The sequence below is a fragment of the Schistocerca nitens genome, chromosome 9 (assembly GCF_023898315.1).
Source record: "Schistocerca nitens isolate TAMUIC-IGC-003100 chromosome 9, iqSchNite1.1, whole genome shotgun sequence".
NCBI lineage: Eukaryota > Metazoa > Arthropoda > Insecta > Orthoptera > Acrididae > Schistocerca > Schistocerca nitens.
The window spans coordinates 927,119-954,980 of NC_064622.1; the positions used below are offsets into that span (position 1 = coordinate 927,119).

Consider the following 27,862-nt stretch of genomic DNA (forward strand, 5'->3'; position numbering starts at 1 on the left):
ATCACATCCAATGCTGGTACAGCTGATCCCTTCCAAAAACAATTTCGGAGCACGCCATAGGTGGCTCAGTATTACCCTGGTCTGGAATGTGTTAATCACTTACTTCAATACTTACTGAATTGAGATCCATTCTGTCTGAAATTCTGCCCACCACACCTATAATAACTGTCACCCTCCCTATCTCCGCAATATTCTTTACAGACACTATGTTCCTTCTGCACCCATCTCCCTACCCTATGGCTCCTACCCCTGTGCCCATCCTCAGTGCAAGACTTGCCCTATGCACCCTCAAAGTGGGTCAAATGGCTCTGAGCACAATGGGACTTAACATCTAAGGTCATCAGTCCCCTAGAACTTAGAACTACTTAAACCTAACTAACCTAAGGACATCACAGGCATCCATGCCCGAAGCAGGATTCGAACCTGCGGTCGCGCAGTTCCAGACTGAAGCGCCTAGAACCGCTCGGCCACACTGGCCGGCCTATGCACCTTCATACCACCACCTATAACAGCCCTGTAACTGGCAAAACATACACTATCAAAGGGTGAGCCACCTGTGAAACAACACATGTCATATACCAGCTGCTATGTAAACTCTATTTGGCCTTGTTCGCATGACTACCACCAAATTATCAATTAGGGCGAATGGGCAGAGGCAGAGGGTTTATACTGCATACTGAAATATCCTGTTGCAGAGCATGCTCTACTACATGACATTCATGACCTCGGCACCTGTTTCACCTCACACACCATCTGAATTCTTCCCCCAGACACCAGTTTCTCACAACTCCACAGGTGGGAACTAGCACTATAACATGTCCTTGGTTCTCACCACCCAGCTGACCTTAATTTACTTTAATTTCTTCCACCTCAGTATTTCTTCACTGTAACTACTCTTTGCTCCACTACATTTTAGTTTTCTATATCTTCCATTGTCTTTCCCATCTATTTTTCAAAAAATGTTCAAATGTGTGCAAATTCTGAAGGGACAAAACTGCTGAGGTCATCGGTCCCTAGGCTTACACACTACTTATACTAACTTAATGCTAAGGACAACACTCACACCAGTGGCAGAGGGAGGACTCAAACCTCTGGCGGGATCTATTTTTCACTGCCCCCTCCCACGTCTGTTATGTACAATTCATTTAGCTTTTCACTCTTATTAACTCATGCATGATGTTAAGCAGTAATCTCTGCTGAAATATTACCCTGTCTTCCACTTTTAAGCTCTCAGGTTTTCAAATCTGATCTGATGCAGTCCCCAACACTCAGTCTTTCCTTCTCATCTTGTATGGTATGTCTCCCTTGACCTGTGGTTCTGAGTGATGTTCCTGAAATCTACCCCTTTTCCTAGACCTCTCTATTCCTTTTCCTTCACCCCCCTTCCTTCCCCTTCAACCCCTCTGCCTGAAGAAGGAGCCACTGGCTCCGAAAGCTTCCAATTACAACCATCCTTTATGTGTGTGTTCTGCCGCTGCTTGAAGAGTAGATTTTTTATCCATCCTATTAAATAATTTTGTTACTAATTGATTGTTTTTGTTGTTATAAGAATTTTGTAGATTATTTTTAATCTGACATATTCATTTTCATTTGCACAGTCTACCATTAATACAATACCTGGTGAGGCACAACATCACTGTATCATTACACCTGCCTTTAGTTTCCCTAATCTCAAGGCTTTTTATCTAACCATAGCATAATGTCTTCATCGATTACAGGTATAGGACTATCTTGATTTTACATTTTTACAAGGTGCAAGATTTTTTACAAGGTGCAGGATGCCTAGGTGTATTGCATTGTGTACACCATATCAGTTTCATTCTGTCTGCTCTTGACCTGTTTCCCTTATCCAGCAATTCTTTAAAAGATTTTTGTTTTGGCACTGCCTGAATCATTCTTACATGCTTTTCTATTTGGCAGTCTTTCGCTTCATATCCTCTTTTTCCATAGTTGTAACATTTCAATGTGCTCTTCTTTGTAGTCCCATAACTACGTGCACTATTACCCATAGGATTTTCTTTAGCAGAAGATATGACACTTTCTTCTGCAGCTGCTATATCAATGGCTTCAGTGAGTATTATAGTTTCTCCTCTTGATCGAATTACTGTTTTAATTTGATCATCATACAACCCCTGTATGAAGATCCTTTAACCAATTTGCCTATCAGAGCATTACTGCCAGAAATTTCATAGACCTCCATGACTCCTGGCTTATCTGAAATGGTATTGCAACATATGAACTTGGGATCCCCAATGGACTATGGTTTCCCTACATTCTTGTCTAGTAGCAAACATTTTGGAAGTGTAGAAGTCAATGGTGCATCTGCATTCCTAATTCTCAACCAGAATAGCACAAACAGTAGGATAGGAGTCTGACAGGTTTCTTATACGGATTTTACGTCTAGGTGGACCTATGATTCTAACTGTAATGAAATTCAGTAATAGTGCTAGTTGTGTAGGTTCTACCAACTCAAAAATTCTGTTGCACTGATTGTGAAATTCGCTTAACTGATCTTTCTTTCCTTAAAAACTCAAACTAATATACTGTCTGCTTTGTGAAAACTGCAATGCACTACCAATACTCTGTCCATTTGTCATTTTTGCTATCTCCAAACCTTTCAGTTTATATGCTAAATCTTTTTTTCACCTTGTCCTGTGATGTATTCTTTTGTGCCAGGGCATGTTTCCACACTATCACCTCTCGTACCACTGTTTGTCTCCCACACACTAATGGACTGTGTATTCATACGTCATTGGCTTCTTGCGAAGTTGAACTAGCTCCACTCTGCATTGTCCACATTGTCCTGAACTGCTTTGGGCTGTCCCACACTGCTTCATGCTACTACTCATATTTGGTACTTATGGGCTGTTCCATGCCACTCCACACTGATACTCACTATTGTTCTTGGTCTACTTGCTTCCAGGGGTCATATCATTTCTTTCTCTTTCAAAGCCACCAATCAGGCTGAATGCTACAGAAATCTCCACCTCTGCCTGTTCTCCTAGCCCCTAGCTGTATTGGCCATGATGTTATCATTAAATTGAGGCTAAGCCCAGTCATATGAATGGTGAACCTAACATAGAAAACATGATTAGTAGTAATTGATGCCAGACTCACACAGAGTTATGGATAGCTGTAAATTGACAACAAACCTGAATGAGAAGGTGATCATGGGATTTGTTCAGCATGTCACTCAGAGTTCTCTCACGAACCTTGGAGCTGAACAGTTGGATATTTTAGCAAGCTAGGAAATTCGTTGAAACAAAGACTCAGATGCCTGAATATCCTGAGATGTAACGAAAGTTCAACTGAGATCTATCTGAGAGGTGCATAACCATCTATAGCTGTTCCATCAGATAACACCTAGCCCAAATTCTAAGTCATTACCCTGCAGCTGAGTGTCACAGAGACTGTGTTGGAAGCTGATCATTGAAGAAGATCCCATAGGCACTCTGTTGCTCATATTTATAGCCTTTGATGGCGTACTAGCTGCCACTCATATCTCACCTCTCACGTAGCTGTTAATAATCAGCTGCATCCCAGGACACCATGGCAACTCGTGCCATCCGTACCCATCTTCATTTAATGTGGTGCAATTTTGTAGCAATAGTATGACACACGTCGCTACACCAATCTTTAGTTAATATGATGCAACTGTGTAGAAGCAGTACTGTGCAACTTTTTACTACATTTCCAACACAGAGAGGGGCAAAGGATGTGTTGCAGGAATAGTTCCCACCTGTGAAGTGCAGAAAATCTAATGTTGTTAAGAAGAATCCAGATGGTACAGGCTGTGAAGCAGTCATTGAAATGAAACACACGATGTCGGGCAGCATGTTGAGCAACTGGGTGGTCAAGTTTCATCTTGGCTACAGTCTGGAAGTGGCCATTCGTGCAGACAAACACGTCATTAGCTATCGTGCTCGTGTAGAAAACGACACAGTGGTTGCAACTTAGTTTGTAGCTCCCATGACTGCTCTCACGAGTAGCCCTACCTTTGATGGGATAGTAGATGCCTGTGACAGGACTGGGATATTTGGCAGTGGGAGGATGTAATGGCCAGGTCTTGCATCTAGGTCTATTGCAGGGATATGAGCCATGAGGCAAGAGTTGCTGTAAATGCTGTTCCAACTGCAGAAGGGCAAGAGTTTCTATTACAGTTTCTGTGATCCTTCAACAGCAATTCCACCACCATTTGGGGAAGCTATCCCAGCTAATCTTGTTCTCCACTCACATTGGATTACCTGCATCTAAGAGAGACCCTACCACTCTGTTCCAGCACCACTGTCAACACCTCATAAGTCCCTGACCACACCTTGCTGACTTATTCTGCCTGCCATATCATCTACAACTTCCCCCATCTTCCATGAAGCAAACTGCTTCTGAACACCCATCCCTGAACACTGTTGTCAATCTTTCTGTCAAACTTTTGAGCTCTGCAAAAGTCTCAGTACTTCCTAAAGGCCTCACCTTTAACCCCTAACCTAAGATTAACCATGTTGGACTTGTAAAGAGCCTTCTTTCCTTTACTCATTCTCTACTGTGGAAACATTTCTTTGCCACACACTACACTGACAACAGTCTGCCAAAGCCCCACACAGAACCTTGCTTAAAACAGTTTCCACATCCTTCTCACCACGATCCTACACCCCTTTATCTACCGGCAACCTTTCAGGAATTGCTTACTTTTAACTTGGTCTCACCATCCTTTCCTAACTCCCTTCCCAATGAGTGCAACGTCACTCCTATGAAACACACAGCTATTTGTAATCTGAAAACCAATACAGATCTTATCATCCTTCCAGCAGACAAAGGCTCCATCACAGTGGACATGGATCATAGTGACTGTGTGGTTGTTGGTCTCTGACAACTTTCTGACACCTCTGCATATAAAAATTATATCCATGGTTCCATCCCAGAAGTCCAAAAGAATCTCCAGCAACTCCTCAGTGCCTATGTCCATCCTCATACCTGACACCTGAATCTATCTCCCTCTTCATACCAGCAATCCTACCTTTTACCTACTGCCCAAATTGTGCATACCCAACCACACAGGTCACCTTACTGGTAGTCCCCTTGTGGCTACATACAATGCTCCCACAGAACAAACCTCTGCCTTTGTTGACAAACACATCCTACCTATTGTCCATCACCTTGCATCTTACATTCAAGACACTGTTCTCTTCCTTCACCACCTTTCCATAGTTCCTGTCTCATTACTTCCAGACTCCTTGTTGTTCACTGTTCATGCAACGTATCTAGACACCAACATCCCCCATGCCCATGCAGCAATGGAACATTACATTCCACATTGTCCTCCTGATACCAAACCCACCACCACTTTCCTAATCCACCTGGCCCATAATTACTTAACTTTCAAAAGGCCAAATCTATAAACAGATCCATAGTGATGCCATGGGTGCTTACATGGCACCTTCCTGTGCCAACTTCCAGGCAATCTGGATGGGTCATTTCTATCCAGTCAATGCCTAGAACCTCCAGTCTGATTCAGATTCGTTGACAACATTTTCATGATCTGGACTCATGATAGGGACAACATTTGCTCTTTCCTCTATACCTTCAACATCTATTCCCAGGTCAGCTTCACCTGGTCCATCCCAACTCAGTAAACTGCCTTGTTAGATGTTGTTCTCCACCTCACAGATGGCTCCATGCATGTATCTGTTAATATTATACACACCAACCATCAACAGTATCTATAATTTAACTGAAGGTTCCTATTCCATGTCAAAAATTCTGTTCCTTAACAGCCTTGCCACTCATAGATGCCGCTTCTGCAGTGGAAAGCAGGAGTTTTTGAAATTACTGATAACCTTACTAGAGCTTTTATTGACAGGCAGTATGCTATCTAGCTCATCCATAAATAGATCTTCCATACTGTCTCCTCCTCTGACACCATTAAACCCGTTAACACTAGGAACACCCACACTAGAAAGCTACCTGGGAGGACCACTATCAGTCATTTTGACCATTGATGTTCACCTTTTTTGTTTTCAATTTTATTTCTTAAATTAATTCAGTATGGTGTCTTTCTTCCCCCATGAACCATGGACCTTGCCGTTGGTGGGGAGGCTTGCGTGCCTCAGCGATACAGATGGCCGTACCGTAGGTGCAACCACAACAGAGGGGTATCTGTTGAGAGGCCAGACAAACATGTGGTTCCTGAAGGGGGGCAGCAGCCTTTTCAGTAGTTGCAGGGGCAACAGTCTGGATGATTGACTGATCTGGCCTTGTAACATTAACCAAAACGGCCTTGCTGTGCTGGTACTGCGAACAGCTGAAAGCAAGGGGAAACTACAGCCGTAATTTTTCCCAAGGACATGCAGCTTTACTGTATGATTAAATGATGATGGCGTCCTCTTGGGTAAAATATTCCGGAGGTAAAATAGTCCCCCATTCGGATCTCCGGGCGGGGACTACTCAAGAGGATGTCGTTATCAGGAGAAAGAAAACTGGCATTCTACGGATCAGAGCATGGAATGTCAGATCCCTTAATCGGGCAGGTAGGTTAGAAAATTTAAAAAGGGAAATGGATAGGTTAAAGTTAGATATAGTGCGAATTAGAGAAGTTCGGTGGCAGGAGGAACAAGACTTTTGGTCAGGTGATTACAGGGTTATAAATACAAAATCAAATAGGGGTAATGCAGGAGTAGGTTTAATAATGAATAAAAAAATAGGAGTGTGGGTTAGCTACTACAAACAGCATAGTGAACGCATTATTCTGGCCAAGATAGACACAAAGCCCATGCCTACTACAGTAGTAGAAGTTTATATGCCAACTAGCTCTGCAGATGATGAAGAAATTGATGAAATGTATGACGAGATAAAAGAAATTATTCAGGTAGTGAAGGGAGACGAAAATTTAATAGTCATGGGTGACTGGAATTTGTCAGTAGGAAAAGGGAGAGAAGGAAACATAGTAGGTGAATATGGATTGGGGGGAAGAAATGAAAGAGGAAGCCGCCTTGTAGAATTTTGCACTTAATCATAGCTAACACTTGGTTCAAGAATCATAAAAGAAGGTTGAATACCTGGAAGAATCCTGGAGATACTAAAAGGTATCAGATAGATTATATAATGGTAAGACAGAGATTTAGGAACCAGGTTTTAAATTGTAAGACATTTCCAGGGGCAGATGTGGATTCTGACCACAATCTATTGGTTATGAACTGCAGATTGAAACTGAAGACACTGCAAAAAGGTGGGAATTTAAGGAGATGGGACCTGGATAATCTGACTAAACCAGAGGTTGTACAGAGTTTCAGGGAGAGCATAAGGGAACAATTGACAGGAATGGGGGAAAGAAATACAGTAGAAGAAGAATGGGTAGCTCTGAGGGATGAAGTAGTGAAGGCAGCAGACGATCAAGTAGGTAAAAAGACGAGGGCTAATAGAAATCCTTGGGTAACAGAAGAAATATTGAATTTAATTGATGAAAGGAGAAAATATAAAAAAGCAGTAAATGAAGCAGGCAAAAAGGAATACAAACGTCTCAAAAATGAGATTGACAGGAAGTGCAAAATGGCTAAGCAGGGATGGCTAGAGGACAAATGTAAGGATGTAGAGGCTTGTCTCACTAGGGGTAAGATAGATACTGCCTACAGGAAAATTAAAGAGACCTTTGGAGAGAAGAGAACCACTTGTATGAATATCAAGAGCTCAGATGGCAACCCAGTTCTAAGCAAAGAAGGGAAGGCAGAAAGGTGGAAGGAGTATATAGAGGGTTTATACAAGGGCGATGTACTTGAGGACAATATTATGGAAATGGAAGAGGATGTAGATGAAGACGAAATGGGATATAAGATACTGCGTGAAGAGTTTGACAGAGCACTGAAAGACCTGAGTCAAAACAAGGCCCCGGGAGTAGACAACATTCCATTAGAACTACTGATGGCCTTGGGAGAGCCAGTCATGACAAAACTCTACCATCTGGTGAGCAAGATGTATGAGACAGGCGAAATACCCACAGACTTCAAGAAGAATATAATAATTCCAATCCCAAAGAAAGCAGTTGTTGACAGATGTGAAAATTACCGAACTATCAGTTTAATAAGTCACAGCTGCAAAATACTAACGCGAATTCTTTACAGACGAATGGAAAAACTGGTAGAAGCGGACCTCGGGGAAGATCAGTTTGGATTCCGTAGAAATGTTGGAACACGTGAGGCAATACTAACCTTACGACTTATCTTAGAAGAAAGATTAAGAAAAGGCAAACCTATGTTTCTAGCATTTGTAGACTTAGAGAAAGCTTTTGACAACGTTAACTGGAATACTCTCTTTCAAATTCTGAAGGTGGCAGGGGTAAAATACAGGGAGCGAAAGGGTATTTACAATTTGTACAGAAACCAGACGGCAGTTATAAGAGTCGAGGGGCATGAAAGGGAAGCAGTGGTTGGGAAAGCAGTGAGACAGGGTTGTTGCCTCTCCCCGATGTTATTCAATCTGTATATTGAGCAAGCAGTAAAGGAAACGAAAGAAAAATTCAGAGTAGGTATTAAAATTCATGGAGAAGAAGTAAAAACTTTGAGGTTCGCCGATGACATTGTAATTCTGTCAGAGACAGCAAAGGACTTGGAAGAGCAGTTGAACGGAATGGACAGTGTCTTGAAAGGAGGATATAAGATTAACATCAACAAAAGCAAAACGAGGATAATGGAATGTAGTCAAATTAAATCGGGTGATGCTGAGGGGATTAGATTAGGAAATGAGACACTTAAAGTAGTAAAGGAGTTGTGCTATTTAGGGAGTAAAATAACTGATGATGGTCGAAGAAGAGAGGATATAAAATGTAGACTGGCAATGCCAAGGAAATCTTTTCTGAAGAAGAGAAATTTGTTAACATCGAATATAGATTTAAGTGTCAGGAAGTCGTTTCTGAAAGTATTTGTATGGAGTGTAGCCATGTATGGAAGTGAAACATGGACGATAACCAGTTTGGACAAGAAGAGAATAGAAGCTTTCGAAATGTGGTGCTACAGAAGAATGCTGAAGATAAGGTGGGTAGATCACGTAACTAATGAGGAGGTATTGAATAGGGTTGGGGAGAAGATAAGTTTGTGGCACAACTTGACTAGAAGAAGGGATCGGTTGGTAGGACATGTTTTGAGGCATCAAGGGATCACAAATTTACCATTGGAGGGCAGCGTGGAGGGTAAAAATCGTAGAGGGAGATCACGAGATCAATACACTAAGCAGATTCAGAAGGATGTAAGTTGCAGTAGGTACTGGGAGATGAAGAAGCTTGCACAGGATAGAGTAGCATGGAGAGCTGCATCAAACCAGTCTCAGGACTGAGGACCACAACAACAACAACAACAACAACATGGTGTCTTTAAATGTCACTAGTGTGTTATACTTATGCTACCAATGTGTTGTGTATCAATTTCTCTAAAGAAACAATATTTAATAAAACAAAAAAACAATTGACATAAAGAATACATCATAAATAGAATATTCATTGAAAGTAAACTTTGATGCTAAACTGAAAAATACAAATAAAGTATAATTATAAAATAACATTTTCATCTCCATATTTAATAAAAGAAAAAAAGGATTGACATGTTCCACACCCATGAGAATCATATCATTTTTTGGGTCTATGGAATGAAAATTGAATCTAATCTAATCTGATCTAAAGAATGCACCATAAATATGATATTCATTGAAAGTAAACTTTGAATCTAAACTTACAAATACAAATAAATGTATGATTATAAAATAACATTTTTATCTCTTTGATTTCTTCTCAGTCAAAGCTCCAAACAGGCCATAAATATATACTTATAAGGAAATAAAAAGAAAAATGGACATAAAATGCTCTGGAATTTATGAGAAAATAGCGTTGTTCTCCCTATGACATGTTTACAATCAAAGCCACCATCTTTATCAAAACACTTTGCACACACATACTGAACACTTCCTGCACATGGACCACATACAAATTTCTTGCACTACACACATAAGTTCTTAGTTTTGTTTGAACTGCTACATCCTCCTGTCTGGCAGGTCATCCATACCAGTACCTTACATATTTCAGTGGTCACACTGAATGTATGGACAGGCCCTCCTTGATTGTACATACACAGAGAGGAGCTCTTCTGCTTACCTGAAAAGAAACGTTTGACACTTAATTTTCTCTCTTGTTGCCTCTCTGTAGATGATCTAGTCATTGATTCTAGAAAGGCCTGGTAGGTTGAAGAAAATGTGCATAGGCCAACAGTGGGGGAGAAAAAAAAAATCATAAACATTTATTTTAATGCTGCAGCTGCAGCTGCAGCAGAATGACTGCTAGGTGTTCAGTGAGGAACACACAGATTCAGCCAAGCTATAGACTTATACCATTTCGTTTGAGAGTGAACACAGAAAATATACAGTGCAGATTTTGGTTAATCCATTCTTGGAAGGAAAGGTGCAGATAATAGGGAAGAAGGTAACACGAGACATGGTATTCCCATTGCAGAATCTAACAAATAATGGAAAATCCAGGATGGAATGTAACAATATTACAAAAAGGATAGTTGCTTATAGCAGAGATACTGAGTCACAGAACAAAAAGACAGTCACAAGTGAAGCTTGTGTGAGTGTGTTTCTGACAAATGCCTTGTTGGCCGAGTGCTTGTGATAGCCTTTCTTGTTGTGCCTATCTGCGATTCAGGGTGTCTGCTATATGGTGAGTAGCCAACTAATAATAATAATAATAAACCCCATGGAGGCCGGGGAAAAGAATAGGCCTCCGGTATGTTCTGCCAGTCATAAAAGGCAACAAAAAGAACAAACCACTAATAGGGCTAACCCCCCTTTTAGTGTGATTAGTTGGTTCAGGACAGAACTAATGAAGCCTCGGACAAGCGCTGTCATGGCCGGGGATGACGCTTGAACCCTATGCCCATCCACAATGGTAACGACACTGCTAGCCACACGAAAAATGATTTAAATCCAAATAGAGGTGTTTTGCAGGATATGCTTCCTGCAAAAACTCTAGAAGGAAAACAAAGACAGAGGATGAGATGGTCTGATGAAGTTAACCAACAGCTCATGTTCTGTTATTACCAAGCAACAAATTTAGGAACCAACACAACTGGATACAGATCACAAGTACACACAACATTTATTACCAGAGACCCAGAATTAAAATTTTTAACAGAACAACGACTAGCTGATCAGATCCGTGTAATAATAAAAAAACAACAGGATACCCCAGTCAGAATTAGAAAACATCAAACAACAAGCACAACACATACTGGAAAAAAATAATGTGCAATCAGAAGAAGAAGAAAATACAGTAATGGACTCAAACATCCCTACAGTAATGGACTCAAACATCCCAGAGAAAACAAAAAAAAAAAAAAGAACAACACACATCAATTAAACAATCAGAGGAAAACGAAATCTTAAGACAGCCACCAGAACAAGCACAAATAGAACACGAAGTGACACACATGTTAGATATAGAAGAAAAATTTCAGCTAACATATATACACTCCTGGAAATGGAAAAAAGAACACATTGACACCGGTGTGTCAGACCCACCATACTTGCTCCGGACACTGCGAGAGGGCTGTACAAGCAATGATCACACGCACGGCACAGCGGACACACCAGGAATCGTGGTGTTGGCCGTCGAATGGCGCTAGCTGCGCAGCATTTGTGCACCGCCGCCGTCAGTGCATACGGAGCTCCATCGCAGTCTTTAACACTGGTAGCATGCCGCGACAGCGTGGACGTGAACCGTATGTGCAGTTGACGGACTTTGAGCGAGGGCGTATAGTGGGCATGCGGGAGGCCGGGTGGACGTACCGCCGAATTGCTCAACACGTGGGGCGTGAGGTCTCCACGGTACATCAATGTTGTCGCCAGTGGTCGGCGGAAGGTGCACGTGCCCGTCGACCTGGGACCGGACCGCAGCGACGCACGGATGCACGCCAAGACCGTAGGATCCTACGCAGTGCCGTAGGGGACCGCACCGCCAGTTCCCAGCAAATTAGGGACACTGTTGCTCCTGGGGTATCGGCGAGGACCATTCGCAACCGTCTCCATGAAGCTGGGCTATGGTCCCACACATCGTTAGGCCGTCTTCCGCTCACGCCCCAACATCGTGCAGCCCGCCTCCAGTGGTGTCGCGACAGGCGTGAATGGAGGGACGAATGGAGACGTGTCGTCTTCAGCGATGAGAGTCGCTTCTGCCTTGGTGCCAATGATGGTCGTATGCATGTTTGGCACCGTGCAGGTGAGCGCCACAATCAGGACTGCATACGACCGAGGCACACAGGGCCAACACCCGGCATCATGGTGTGGGGAGCGATCTCCTACACTGGCCGTACACCACTGGTGATCGTCGAGGGGACACTGAATAGTGCACGGTACATCCAAACCGTCATCGAACCCATCGTTCTACCATTCCTAGACCGGCAAGGGAACTTGCTGTTCCAACAGGACAATGCACGTCCGCATGTATCCCGTGCCACCCAACGTGCTCTAGAAGGTGTAAGTCAACTACCCTGGCCAGCACGATCTCCGGATCTGTCCCCCATTGAGCATGTTTGGGACTGGATGAAGCGTCGTCTCACGCGGTCTGCACGTCCAGCACGAACGCTGGTCCAACTGAGGCGCCAGGTGGAAATGGCATGGCAAGCCGTTCCACAGGACTACATCCAGCATCTCTACGATCGTCTCCATGGGAGAATAGCAGCCTGCATTGCTGCGAATGGTGGATATACACTGTACTAGTGCCGACATTGTGCATGCTCTGTTGCCTGTGTCTATGTGCCTGTGGTTCTGTCAGTGTGATCATGTGATGTATCTGACCCCAGGAATGTGACAATAAAGTTTCCCCTTCCTGGGACAATGAATTCACGGTGTTCTTATTTCAATTTCCAGGAGTGTAGAATACAAAGACACAAATACAGACATTGGACCATTCTTGGATAGACCACCAAATAACCCACAAGTTGAAACAACAATAACAACTATCAACACAATCATACACAACAAAATAAATGAAAACACAACTATGGAAGAGTTACAACTACTGGTTTATACAGGAGCACTCACTACACTAAATATACACACTAGGCAGAGATCAGAACAAACCAACACACAGAAGAAACCCACAAAACCAGCATGGCAACACAGGCTACAGATCAGAATAGAAAAACTGAGAAAAGACATTGGACAGCTAACACAATTTATAAGAAATGAAATATCAAACAAAAAACGAAAAAGGTTAGGTAAAATCTCACAACAAGAAGCGATAGCAGAATTAGATGAAAAGAAGCAGAAATTACAAGAATTGGCCAAACAACTTAGAAGATACAAAAAAAGTGAAAATAGAAGGAAACAAAACCAAACATTCAACACAAACCAAAAGAAATTTTATCAGACAATAGATAACACCCCCCCTTTAAAATAGACAACCCACCAAACATAACAGACATGGAACACTTCTGGAGCAACATATGGTCAAACCCGGTACAACATAACAGGCATGCACGGTGGATACAAGCAGAAACAGAGACATACATGATGATACCACAAATGCCTGAAGTGATAATTTTGCAACATGAAGTCACCCAAGCAATTAATTCTACTCACAATTGGAAAACCCCTGGAAAAGATAAAATAGCAAATTTCTGACTAAAGAAGTTCACCTCAACACATTCACATCTAACTAAATTATTTAACAATTACATTGCAGACCCATACACATTCCCTGATACACTTACACATGGAATAACTTATCTGAAACCTAAAGATCAAGCAGACACAGCAAACCCAGCAAAATATCACCCCATAACATGCCTACCAACAATATACAAAATATTAACTTCAGTCATTATACAGAAATTAATGACACATACAACACAGAACAAAATTACAAATGAAGAACAAAAAGGCTGTTGCAAAGGAGCACGAGGATGTAAAGAGCAACTGATAATAGATGCAGAGGTGACATATCAAGCTAAAACTAAACAAAGGTCGCTACACTACGCATACATTGATTACCAAAAAGCTTTTGATAGTGTACCCCACTCATGGTTACTACAAATATTGGAAATATACAAAGTAGATCCTAAATTGATACAGTTTCTAAACATAGTAATGCAAAATTGGAAAACCACACTTCATATCCAAACAAATTCAAATAATATCACATCACAGCCAATACAGATTAAGTGTGGAATATGCCAAGGAGACTCATTAAATCCTTTCTGGTTCTGCCTTGCTCTGAACCCACTATCCAACATGCTAAATAATATAAATTATGGATACAATATTACAGGAACATACCAACACAAAATCACACATTTGCTATACATGGATGATCTAAAACTACTGGCAGCAACAAATCAACAACTCAACCAATTACTAAAGATAAGAGAAGTATTCAGCAATGATATAAATATGGCTTTTGGAACAGACAAATGTAAGAAAAATAGCATTGTCAAGGGAAAACACGCTAAACAAGAAGATTACATATTGGATAACCACAGCGACTGCATAGAAGCGATGGAAAAAACAGGTGCCTATAAATATCTAGGATACAGACAAAAAATAGGAATAGATAATACAAATATTAAAGAAGAACTAAAAGAAAAATATAGACAAAGACTAACAAAAATAATGAAAACAGAATTGACAGCAAGAAATGAGACAATAGCTATAAATACTTATGCTATACCAATATTGACCTACTCATTTGGAGTAGTGAAATGGAGTAACACAGACCTAGAAGCACTCAATACTCTTACACGATCACAATGCCACAAATATAGAATACATCACATACATTCAGAAACAGAAAGATTCACATTAAGCAGAAAGGAAGGAGGAAGGGAATTTATCGACATAAAAAACCTACATTATGGACAGGTAGACAATTTAAGAAAATTCTTTATAGAACGAGCAGAAACTAGCAAAATACACAAAACAATCGCTCATATAAATACATCGGCTACACCATTGCAATTTCATAACCACTTCTACAACCCTTTAGATCACATAACATCAACAGATACGAAGAAAGTAAATTGGAAAAAGAAAACACTAATTGGGAAGCACCCGTATCATCTAACACAGCCACACATTGATCAAGATGCATCCAACACATGGCTAAGAAAAGGCTATTGCAATACAGGATCAAACTATAAACACCAGATATTACTGCAAGCATATTATTAAAGATCCCAATGCCACAACAGATAAGTGCAGACTTTGCAAACAACAAATAGAAACAGTAGATCACATCACAAGCGGATGTACAATACTAGCAAATACAGAATACCCCAGAAGACATGAGAATGTAGCAAAAATAATACATCAACAACTTGCCATACAATGTAAACTAATAAAACAACACATTCCCACATACAAGTATGCACCACAAAATGTACTGGAGAATGATGAATACAAATTATACTGGAACAGAACCATTATAACAGATAAAACAACACCACATAACAAACCTGACATCATACTCACCAATAAAAAGAAGAAATTAACACAACTAATCGAAATATCCATACCCAATACAATAAATATACAGAAGAAAACAGGAGAAAAAATTGAAAAATACATCCATCTGGCTGAGGAAGTCAAGGACATGTGGCATCAGGATAAAGTTGACATTATACCAATTATACTATCAACTACAGGAGTCATACCACACAATATCCACCAGTACATCAACGCAATAGAGCTACATCCAAACTTATATATACAACTACAGAAATCTGTAATTATTGATACATGTTCAATTACCCGAAAGTTCCTAAATGCAATGTAACTTACACCGTACAGTTAAAAGGAAGTCACACTTGATCAAGGTCCGCGTCACTTTCCATTTCTAACTAGACATAACGTCTGAGAAAGGGAAGAAATAATAATAACAATAATAATAGCTTTATTCAACATCGAATGGTACACTGCACATGTACAAAGAAACGGTAATGATTAAAGTTATTTGTACAAAACACAAGACACATTCTTCTGCATACGTCATTAATTTACAACAAAATTACAATAAGATGTTTATTGATTTCTATTCAGATAATTTCACAAAGCATTTGTTGTTCTTCATATAAGTATGGTATTCTTTTAATGTGTAGAAAGAGTGTTTTATTAAAAATTTCTTAAGCTGATATTTCAGTTTAACTGTAGGAAGAGCCATGACTGCTCTAGGCAGTGCATTAGCTAATTTTATACCTGTGTACTGAGGCCCCTTTTCGTGAAGTGCTGTTCTGTGGCTGCTAATGTAAAACATTTCTTTATTTCTAGTATTGTACTGGTGGAAATCTGAGTAAGTGTTTGGGTGCAGTCTTTTCACAAGCAATATGGCTTTTAGAATGTATGTGTTTATAACAGTTAACACCTCTGTTTTTGGAAACAAGTTGTGACAAGATTCCCTATATTTTGCTCCACAGATTCTCACACTCCTTTTTTGAAGAATGAGTAGCTTATCTAGGTTAGCTTTGGTTGTTGCGCCCCAAATTTCAATACCGTAGTTCAAGTGAGAGGAGAAAAGAGCATGGTATGCAGTCTTTAGGACTACTGTGTCTCTGCAGAAGTTGCTAATAGTACTGATTGCAAATATATTTTTTGACAACTTAGTTGCTAGGGAGTCAATATGTGTGTTCCATTTCAGGTTGCTTTGGATTGTTACACCAAGAAATTTTACACTAGACTCTTTCTTTACCAATTCGTTGCACATGTATAATTTAATTTCATTATTCGAACTACTTTTGTTAAACTCCATCAAACATGTTTTACTGGTGCTTACATTTAAGTGGCTTTAATTAATAAACTGAACAGTTTATTTTGTCACATTATTACACTCGGCCTCTAGTTCATTACACGATTCCTTTTTACATACAATGGATGTATCATCAGCATACAGAACAATTTTGGAATTTATAGTACAGTATTTAATACCATTTACATAGATCAAGAACAGAAGGGAGCCCAACACCAAGCCCTGGGGCATGCCATATTTTATGCAAGTGGTCTCCGATTTGTAGACACCACTTTCTGTTTTAAGTAGAACAAACTGTTTTCTATTGCTCATATAACACTTTATTAGGTCATAAGCAGCGCCTCTAATGCCCATGTTCCATAGCTTGTCTAATAGGATGTCAACGTTCAAACAATCAAGGGGCTTTTCCAGGTCTGGGTATACACCTGCCACATGTTCCTTGCTTTTGGTACCCCCTAACACCTCTTCAATTAGTTGAGCAGCTCCAGTGCTAATTGATTTACCTTTTAGGAATCCATTTTGATTTTCGAACATCAGGTTGTGTTTGTTAAGGAAGTTTGTAATCCTGTTGTATATAACTTTCTCAACTAATTTGGAAAAGACAGGAAGGATTGAGACTGGTCTGTAGTTTTCTATTTTTTTGTCACCTTTCTTAAAAATGGGTGTTACCTGTGCTATTTTTAGTCTGGAAATGTGCCTGATTCTATTATATTGTTGACTGCTACAGACAGAGATACAGAGACATTTTGGCTACAGGCTTTTAAAACATTAATATTTAGGCCATAATTCCCAGCTGAATTAGAGGGTTTTAGATATCTAATGATGCCCATTATTTCTGCACAGTTTGTGGGGGCTATATATATACTATGTCACATGTATCACCTTTAAAACTGTAGTGCATGTTTTTATGTTTGTTATTTATGGCTTCCCCTACAGAAGAAAAATATTCATTAAAAATATTTGCAATTTCCAGTTGGTCTTTCATGAGCATGCCATTGTGGTTAACAGTAAAGTCCATACAGGATTTGTCATTGCAGGCTCTAAAACTGTTTATGACTGCCCAGATGCCAGCAGTTACGTTGTGTGAGTTTTGAAGCTTATTGGCAACTTAATTGCTCCTGGTCTGTGTGAGTAAGTCCTTATAGTGTGCTTGATATATTTTGAAGGATTCCTTTAGCTCAGGAATCTCTCTATTATTCAGCTTTGCACTGTGGAGTAGTTCTAATTTTCCCTCTCTTCAGTGACATTACTATTTACCCAAACATTTTTGTTTATATTTTTTCATACTATTGTTACAATGCAGAACCCTCTAAACTTCCTAGATACAAGGGTGGGGGAGTTAACACTAATACCATAGGAGGTCCTAAAATAGAAAAAGAAAAACAAACAGCCAAATACTGAATAGTTAGTACTGTTGTGGTGTACCATTGCATACCATCACAAATCAAGCACTAAACTAATGTATGTCCACTGTTCCACTAAACAAAGTAAAATGGAATGGGAAAGAGGGAATGAGATCACAACAATGAAATAAAATCAGCCAAGTTGAAGTAAAACTCCATTATTTTCCCTTTAGAAACATAAAACCTGAAAAATGTCACACAGGCGAAAATGACCAGCTGCAGTCCTTTGAGAAAAAACGTTTTAAAATTCATTCAGTTTTCGTAATAGATGTTTATATTGTACAGAAATTATAAACCAACAAAGTACATTAAAAGTCATGAATTATAACCCCCTGTTGAACAATGCTCACCGGTCAGATTGAGCAGTGTATTCCTTCCAATGTGAGCCAGCCACCAACCAGCACTCCTCTGGCCACCTAGTAAAACTGTGCCCCTACTCCAATCCTGCTCCCAATCTGCGACCCCAAAAGCCATTCTCTTGCAGTTGACCCAGATGCAAGAACTGACTGACACACCCACCCACCATCTCCTACCACAGTTCAGTCACAGGTATTCCCTACCGTATAAAAGACGGAGCCACGTCTGAAAGCAGTCATGTTACATGTCAGCTATGCTGCAATAACAAGTACTGCGCAGCCTTCTGTATGGGCATGACCTCACACTATCCTACTACCCACTCCTCACCTTGTGCGTGTTTCTCCACTCTGTCCCCTCCAGCATCTACCCAGGTAATCGTTCTCAATAACTAGTAATCAACAGTGAGTCTCACTGAGGCTTCAAGTGTGTGCATTTGAGTGGCTGTGTGGTTTTACATGTGAATGTGTATAGTTTATCTAGAGAAAGAGCAAGAGCTTGAAGACTAGAGTAAATATTGTTTTTTGTTGCATGTTTCTATGAGCCACACATCAGTCAGATATAGGTGATGGTTGAATAAATGAATATGAATTTTTCCACTGTCATTTCTATACATTTACTCTTTCATAATACTTGTCTAAAAAGAACAGCTGTGTTCATTATATGAATGTGCCACAAAGATATGATTGTTATATATGAGGTACAGTCACTTCCATTAGTGAAATGGTTTGCATGATGCATAACACAAAATTTCAAAAGGCTTTTACAAGAACTGGATGTCATTAACAATAAACTACAGTTTTTTTAGCCTAATACTCTGCTAAAAACCCATTCTTCTGCTCCTCTTTTCTCACTGATTCTGCTTACTAAGAAGTGTATGACACTTCCACATTGTTGTTGTTGTTGTGGTCTTCAGTCCTGAGACTGGTTTGATGCAGCTCTCCGTGCTACTCTATCCTGTGCAAGTTTCTTCATCTCCCAGTACCTACTGCAACCTACATCCTTCTGAATCTGCTTAGTGTATTGATCTCTTGGTCTCCCTCTACAATTTTTACCCTCAACACTGCCCTCCAATGCTAAATTAGTGATCCCTTGATGCCTCAAAACATGTCCTACCAACCGATCCCTTCTTCTAGTCAAGCTGTGCCACAAACTTCTCTTCTCCCCAATCCTATTCAATACCTCCTCATTAGTTACGTGATCTACCCACCTTATCTACAGCATTCTTCTGTAGCACCACATTTCAAAAGCTTCTATTCTCTTCTTGTCCAAACTGGTTATCGTCCATGTTTCACTTCCATACATGGCTACACTCCATACAAATACTTTCAGAAACGACTTCCTGACACTTAAATCTATACTCGATGTTAACAAATTTCTCTTCTTCAGAAATGATTTCCTTGCCATTGCCAGTCTACATTTTATATCCTCTCTAAATAGCAAAACTCCTTTACTACTTTAAGTGTCTCATTTCCTAATCTAATCCCCTCAGCATCACCCGATTTAATTTGAGTACATTCCATTATCCTTGTTTTGCTTTTGTTGATGTTCATCTTATATCCTCCTTTCAAGACACTGTCCATTCCGTTCAACTGCTCTTCCAAGTCCTTTGCTGTCTCTGACAGAATTACAATGTCATCGGCGAACCTCAAAGTTTTTACTTCTTCTACATGAAATTTAATACCTACTCCGAATTTTTCTTTTGTTTCCTTTACTGCTTGCTCAATATACAGATTGAATAACATCGGGGAGAGGCTACAACCCTGTCTCACTCCTTTCCCAACCACTGCTTCCCTTTCATGCCCCTCGACTCTTATAACTGCCATCTGGTTTCTGTACAAATTGTAAATAGCCTTTCGCTCCCTGTATTTTACCCCTGCCACCTTCAGAATTTGAAAGTCTACAAATGCTAGAAACGTAGGTTTGCCTTTTCTTAATCTTTCTTCTAAGATAATTCGTAAGGTTAGTATTGCCTCACGTGTTCCAACATTTCTACGGAATCCAAACTGATCTTCCCCGAGGTCCGCTTCTACCAGTTTTTCCATTCGTCTGTAAATAATTCGCGTTAGTATTTTGCAGCTGTGACTTATTAAACTGATAGTTCGGTAATTTTCACATCTGTCAACACCTGCTTTCTTTGGGATTGGAATTATTATATTTTTCTTGAAGTCTGTGGGTATTTCGCCTGTCTCATACATCTTGCTCACCAGATGGTAGAGTTTTGTCATGAATGGCTCTCCCAAGGCCATCAGTAGTTCTAATGGAATGTTGTCTACTCCCGGGGCCTTGTTTCAACTCAGGTCTTTCAGTGCACTGTCAAACTCTTCACGCAGTATCTTACCTCCCATTTCACCTTTATCTACATCCTCTTCCATTTCCATAATATTGTCCTCAAGTACATCGCCCTTGTATAAACCCTCTATATACTCCTTCCACCTTTCTGCCTTCCCTTCTTTGCTTAGAACTGGGTTGCCATCTGAGCTCTTGATATTCATACAAGTGGTTCTCTTCTCTCCAAAGGTCACTTTAATTTTCCTGTAGGCAGTATCTATCTTACCCCTAGTGAGACAAGCCTCTACATCCTTACATTTGTCCTCTAGCCATCCCTGCTTAGCCATTTTGCACTTCCTGTCGATCTCATTTTTGAGACGTTTGTATTCCTTTTTGCCTGCTTCATTTACTGCATTTTTATATTTTCTCCTTTCATCAATTAAATTCAATATTTCTTCTGTTACCCAAGGATTTCTATTAGCCCTCGTCTTTTTACCTACTTGATCGTCTGCTGCCTTCACTACTTCATCCCTCAGAGCTACCCATTCTTCTTCTACTGTATTTCTTTCCCCCATTCCTGTCAATTGTTCCCTTATGCTCTCTCTGAAACTCTGTACAACCTCTGGTTTAGTCAGTTTATCCAGGTCCCATCTCCTTAAATTCCCACCTTTTTGCAGTGTCTTCAGTTTCAATCTGCAGTTCATAACCAATAGATTGTGGTCAGAATCCACATCTGCCCCTGGAAATGTCTTACAATTTAAAACCTGGTTCCTAAATCTCTGTCTTACCATTATATAATCTATCTGATACCTTTTAGTATCTCCAGGATTCTTCCAGGTATTCAACCTTCTTTTATGATTCTTGAACCAAGTGTTAGCTATGATTAAGTTATGCTCTGTGCAAAATTCTACAAGGCGGCTTCCTCTTTCATTTCTTCCCCCCAATCCATATTCACCTACTATGTTTCCTTCTCTCCCTTTTCCTACTGACAAATTCCAGTCACCCATGACTATTAAATTTTCGTCTCCCTTCACTACCTGAATAATTTCTTTTATCTCGTCATACATTTCATCAATTTCTTCATCATCTGCAGAGCTAGTTGGCATATAAACTTCTACTACTGTAGTAGGCATGGGCTTTGTGTCTATCTTGGCCAGAATAATGCGTTCACTATGCTGTTTGTAGTAGCTAACCCGCACTCCTATTTTTTTTATTCATTATTAAACCTACTCCTGCATTACCCCTATTTGATTTTGTATTTATAACCCTGTAATCACCTGACCAAAAGTCTTGTTCCTCCTGCCACTGAACTTCACTAATTCTCACTATATCTAACTTTAACCTATCCATTTCCCTTTTTAAATTTTCTAACCTACCTGCCTGATTAAATGATCTGACATTCCACACTCCGATCCGTAGAATGCCAGTTTTCTTTCTTCTGATAACGACGTCCTCTTGAGTAGTCCCCGCCCGGAGATCCGAATGGGGGACTATTTTACCTCCGGAATATTTTACCCAAGAGGACGCCATCATCATTTAATCATACAGGAAAGCTGTATGTTCTCGGGAAAAATTACGGCTGTAGTTTCCCCTTGCTTTCAGCCGTTCGCAGTACCAGCACAGCAAGGCCGTTTTGGTTAATGTTACAAGGCCAGATCAGTCAATCATCCAGACTGTGGCCCCTGCAACTACTGAAAAGGCTGTTGCCCCTCCTCAGGAACCACATGTTTGTCTGGCCTCTCAACAGATACCCCTCCGTTGTGGTTGCACCTACGGTACGGCCATCTGTATCGCTGAGGCACGCAAGCCTCCCCACCAACGGCAAGGTCCATGGTTCATGGGGGGGAGTTCCATATTAGTCAAAATTTTACAGTTTGCATCCATCTAACAGGTGTTGTCCAAGAGAAATAAATTAGGATGGGCACTAATCAAAGCAAACTAATACTGTGCAGCCAACTGACTGTTTTGCTGAGACTACATTTAGGATGGGAGTTGCAGAAACATTCAAGAATATACCAGAGTGTTCTAAATGGGTGACAGTCAATGATCTGATAAGCACATGTGAGTGTATAATGAAGCACAAGATATTTTAAATATTTGTTTTGAGAACTTTACATATTGTTCCTTCATTAAAAAACTCTCAAATGAAGTATATTGGCATATATGTTTATAAAGATGATTTTTTCTTCTGTTGGTGTCAAGACTCCATACATATAGTTTGTAAAATTATTTCACAATATATTGTATTTGGCCTATAGATCTTAGTGTACACATTCAAATTAAATAACATTAATTTAATTATCACAATTTATATATTTTCCTTGGAGGTCTGACTCATATAAAGTTCATAATGTGACAATTTGTAAGAGATATATTTCAGACTGGAAGTTAATGTTATGATTAATTTGTGTTTCAGTGTGCAGTTCACTGTATCTTCAGGCAGATGGGAATGGTGAGTACAGAACAATTAAAAAGGTACAGGGTGAGGCAATCAAATGGACTGAGGACTCGCTGGCTTCTATGTTATGTGGTTTATGGGACTTCATCTTGTGCACATAGATAGGTGGAAGTTTTAGCAGCCATGGAGTGTTGGTCAAGTACACAACATGAATTTGATATAAAGACATATTACAAACACTCAGATAGGTTTGTAGCTCAGCACACTTTCTGTAAAGATTTTTATTTATCCCCATGGGTTCCCGTGTCATCTTCCAATACTCTCAAACCTTGGGTGAGAAAATTTCAAGACCCTGGTAGCACTACCAAAAGAAGAAGTTATAGTGTAAAAACAAGCCAAACCCAAAGAGTACTGAGGGTTCGCATGAAGCTTTATGAAGAAATCCATGAGAATCAACTAGAAAGCACAGCGCAGAACTTAGTCTCAGCCAATCAATCAGTGAGAAGGATTATGAAAAATGGTTCAAAAGCTCTGAGCACTATGGGACTTAGCATCTGAGGCCATCAGTCCCCTAGAACTTAGAACTACTTAAACCTAATTAACCTAAGGACATCACACACATCTGTGCCCAAGGCAGGATTTGAACCTGTGACCGTAGCAGTCACACGATTCCAGACTGAAGTGCCTAGAACTGCTTGGCCACCGTGGTCAGCAAGGACTTTGAATAATGATCTCTGTTGCCATCCATACAAGGTGCAGATTATGTAAGTCCTCCAACTTCAAGATCACAATAACCACATACACTTTTGCCAAGTGGTATTAAATGTTATTGGATGAAATGAAGACAATCCACAATTTATGGATGAGTGACAAAGCCCTCTTTTAAGAAAAGGTGTGACAAGAAGCCACTGAAGAGGTATGCTCCCATTTTTATGTAATCCAAATATTTAATCAGAGCTATAATGAACGCTACGATACAAAAATATATGGAAGTCACAGGTTGAGAGTGACTACTTTCCTTAATGACACATTTTAATTTATACATCATCAGATTAATCAAAAGAATCTGCAAAGAGCCAAAATTAACACATAGTGCATAACAGTAGTTAACTGACCACCAAGAACAAACAGGAAATAACCAAAGTAAAATGTGAAAACATACCAAGGTTAAAGAAAACACATCATATATAGGTACTGAATTAAATATCTTATCCATCAGACTGTGTGAAGCTGAATCATTATGGTGACTGTGCCAGTCAGGAAGACAACTAAGCTACCAGGTGTCAATACTGGTGTGCAGTATTATTATAGTCCCATGAAGAATGATAAAGAGATGACCTGGAGGCTGTGTATAGTTGCAAAACAAATGTACATTAAATCAAAAACCATAAAATAACAGATGTGTTAAATACAAAAACAAATCTCATATTGTAGGTGAAGGGAGCTGTGCTGGTATAAGCTGGTGCCAGCACTTCAGGCAGCAAAGATGTTGCGAGAAGAGTGATAGAGGCCAAAGACAGATTCACAAGAAATGTGCTGCCAACACTCTCTTGGCCATCAGTATTTAGATCACTGCCATGAACTGGAGGGCCAGTCAGTTCCAGTCTGTCAATGAGTTGAATTGTCAGTCGCAGCCCAGCGGGAGTCGCAGTAGCAGTTAGTTCAGCCTCTAGCTCAGAGTCAGACAGAACATAGCGACCAGAGTAATGTACATAGAGGACTTGCACCTCATCAGCAGTGGGGCTAACGTGGTCTATTACAGAGAGCTTGTACCACAACATCTGAACTATCTTGAGTTAAATAATTTTCTGTTCTTATGAATATAAAACCCAGTTAATATATGCGTGCAGTTTGTTTTATAGAAAGAGGATATTGGCCGCCAACCAACATCCTCTCCTTGCTTCCCATGGTACAAGCCTACAATGACAATGAGACAACATAAAAGGAGCCAATAGGAAATCATCAGGTAAATGATGTAAGGCGGGGGGGGGGGGGGGGGGGGGGATAAATATGTGGGTCAGCATGATGAACAAACTTTTTCTTATAAGACACTTAAGATTAAAGTAGATGTAGTAATGTTGTACAGACACAATATAAGAAGTAACACAAGCCAAGTTTTGTCTACAAGAACACATCACTATACAGTCTTCAGAATGAGATTTTCACTCTGCAGTGGAGTGTGCGCTGATATGAAACTTCCTGGCAGATTAAAACTGTGTGCCGGACTGAGACTCGAACTTGGGACCTTTGCCTTTCGTGGGCAAGTGCTCTACCAACTTAGCTACCCAAGCATAATACAGTCTTGTAGGAGAGCATATGAGAAGCAAGAAAACATAATCGAGGTCAAGGGCCCGGCGTGCTGGGCTTATATTGGGCTGCTTTGCGCACAACACAGCACTTGCTGCAGCATCTGTCCAATAGGCTTACATTTCCTTCACCCTTGGAGAAAAGTGTTCATTGCAGAGATGTCCATGTCTTCATCAGTAAGTGACAACTGTTGGATCAGTTGCAATGCTGTCACAGGAAAATACAGGCATGGACAGACAAGGTGCTCACTCCCCCATGAGGGGCTGTAATGGAGTACTGATGATAATGGTGTTGTATACACGTCCACGTCCAGGCAGGAACTCAGTGATGGAGGCAGCAGGGAAGTCAGCAGTGGTGACAACATGGGCTGTAGAGAGGTAGCTCAGCAGTGCAAACTCCACCCAGTGGCAACAGTACCCATACTGATGGAGGTATCAGAGCCAGAGGAGATGTGAACTACACTATGGGGTCCAGCACAGATGGTGACAGCAGCTACAGGGGCAGAGGGCTCACTGGTTGGTCACACATGGATTGATCTGGTCATAGTGTCATGATGCCAAATCATTACAGCTGCACAGGACACAGATACAGTGGCCCTGGCAGCTTTGGCAGTGATGAACGATGGCTGTTATTCACTTATGGTGCTGGCCAAACCCTCAGTCCCAGACACTGGAGCCCAGATGGAATCACTGGAATCACTGGGAGGCAGTTGGCAGGGCACTGGCTGGAGCAGATGAAGCAATATACAGGACTGGTGGCTGTAAAATTGTTTTGTCATCCTACGGTCAACACCTGGAGTGAACCTATATGAATTCAAGAACCTCCTGAGGGCTTCATTGGGAGAAGCCTGAGTGACAAATTTTTTCATCTGGAGCTTGAATGTACAGACCAGTTGCTCCGCCTCTCCATTGGACTCGGATAAGGGGGATTGACTGTAACATGCAAGATGCCATTCTTTGTACAATAATCTTCAAAATTTTGAGACACAAACTGTGGACCATTGTCCATCACAAGTGTATATGGCAATCCTTCTAAGGGAAGAACTTTGAGAGGGCCATAACCAAAGCCACTGTGGACATGGATGGGTAGTGAACCACATAAGGTGATTTTGAGAAAGCATCAGCTATTACAAGACAAAAGGAGTTAAGGAATGGACCCATGAAACCAGCATGAATTCACTCCCGTGGGTGCTGGGAGGCTGGCCCCAGGGAAAGATAGGCCGGTGGTGCCACTTGATAGGTGGTACACTGTAGGCAGGCTGTCACAACACAATTAGCTCATTGTCAATAACAGGTGTGGCGGCAGGCCAGCAGTCTTATATGAGAAACACCCCAATGGTGAAGGTGTGATGGAGGCAGACACATGATGTTCCAATGCAATGTGGACTGGATCACAATCCTGGGCACCAACTCTTCAGAAGCCAACAGTAGCACACCATCAAGAACTGATATGCGGTGGTGAAGACCATAATAATTACACAAAGGATCTGATACCCAGTCAAGTGATTTATCTGGCCAGCTGTAGTGGATAAATTGAACAACCTAACATAAGACAGGATCAGCCATGACAGCCACCAAAATCTGAGAACTGGTAATGGGGAAACAATCCACCTTGTTTTGGGCTTCTGTGTATAAATGGAAACACAACAGTTCATCCTGATCAAATTCTGGATCGAGGCCAATCAGCAACTGAGAAAGAGTATCTGTATTAGTGTGTTGTGCTGTCAGTCAGAAATAAATCTCATAGTTATAGCACAACAAAAATAGAGCCCATTACTGCAGACAATGGGCTACTTTGTCCAGTAAGGATGCTGAAAGATTGAAAAGAGAAGTCAGAGGTTTATGATCAGTAATCAAATGAAACTTAGAACTACATAGGAAAACATGACATTTTTGTAGTGGGTACATGATAGCAAGGGCTTCTTTCTCTATCTGTGAGTAACTCTGTATCCCTGATTCAGAGGTTTGGAAATGTAAACAACAGGGTGACCAGAACTGTCCATGTATTTTTGCACAAGAATGGCCCCAAGGCCACACTGGGAGATGTCTGTGACTAAACCAAGATGTTGGCCTGGTTGTAAGGTAACCAAGCAAGGTGTTGAGTGTAATTTTGACCTTAATAGGGTAAACACATGCTCACAGGTCATCAACTGGTAAAAAAAAAACATCTTTACATAAGGCAGCATGAACCAGCTGTGCCAACATTGCTGCACCAGGATGAAATTTGTAGTAGCATGCAATCTTTCCAAGAAAGGCTTGCAACTCTTTGGCATTGGTAGGATGTGGCAAAGCTGTAATGGCATTGACATAGTGTCATAAGGGCTTGACATCACTATATGAGTCTTCAGAACTGAGATAG

At 40.7% G+C, this 27,862-nt stretch overlaps 1 protein-coding gene across 2 annotated transcripts in view; it reads left to right on the top strand.

Annotated features, from left to right (window-relative positions):
- The window catches only part of LOC126203589 (odorant-binding protein 59a), a 259,433-nt gene that overhangs the window by 172,848 nt on the left and 58,723 nt on the right, over nucleotides 1–27,862 (top strand). For both annotated transcript variants that reach the window (XM_049937950.1, XM_049937951.1), the window contains exon 5: nucleotides 23,216–23,251. In XM_049937950.1, coding sequence (XP_049793907.1) covers nucleotides 23,216–23,251 — 36 coding nt within the window. The remainder of the gene's footprint in view (nucleotides 1–23,215; nucleotides 23,252–27,862) is intronic.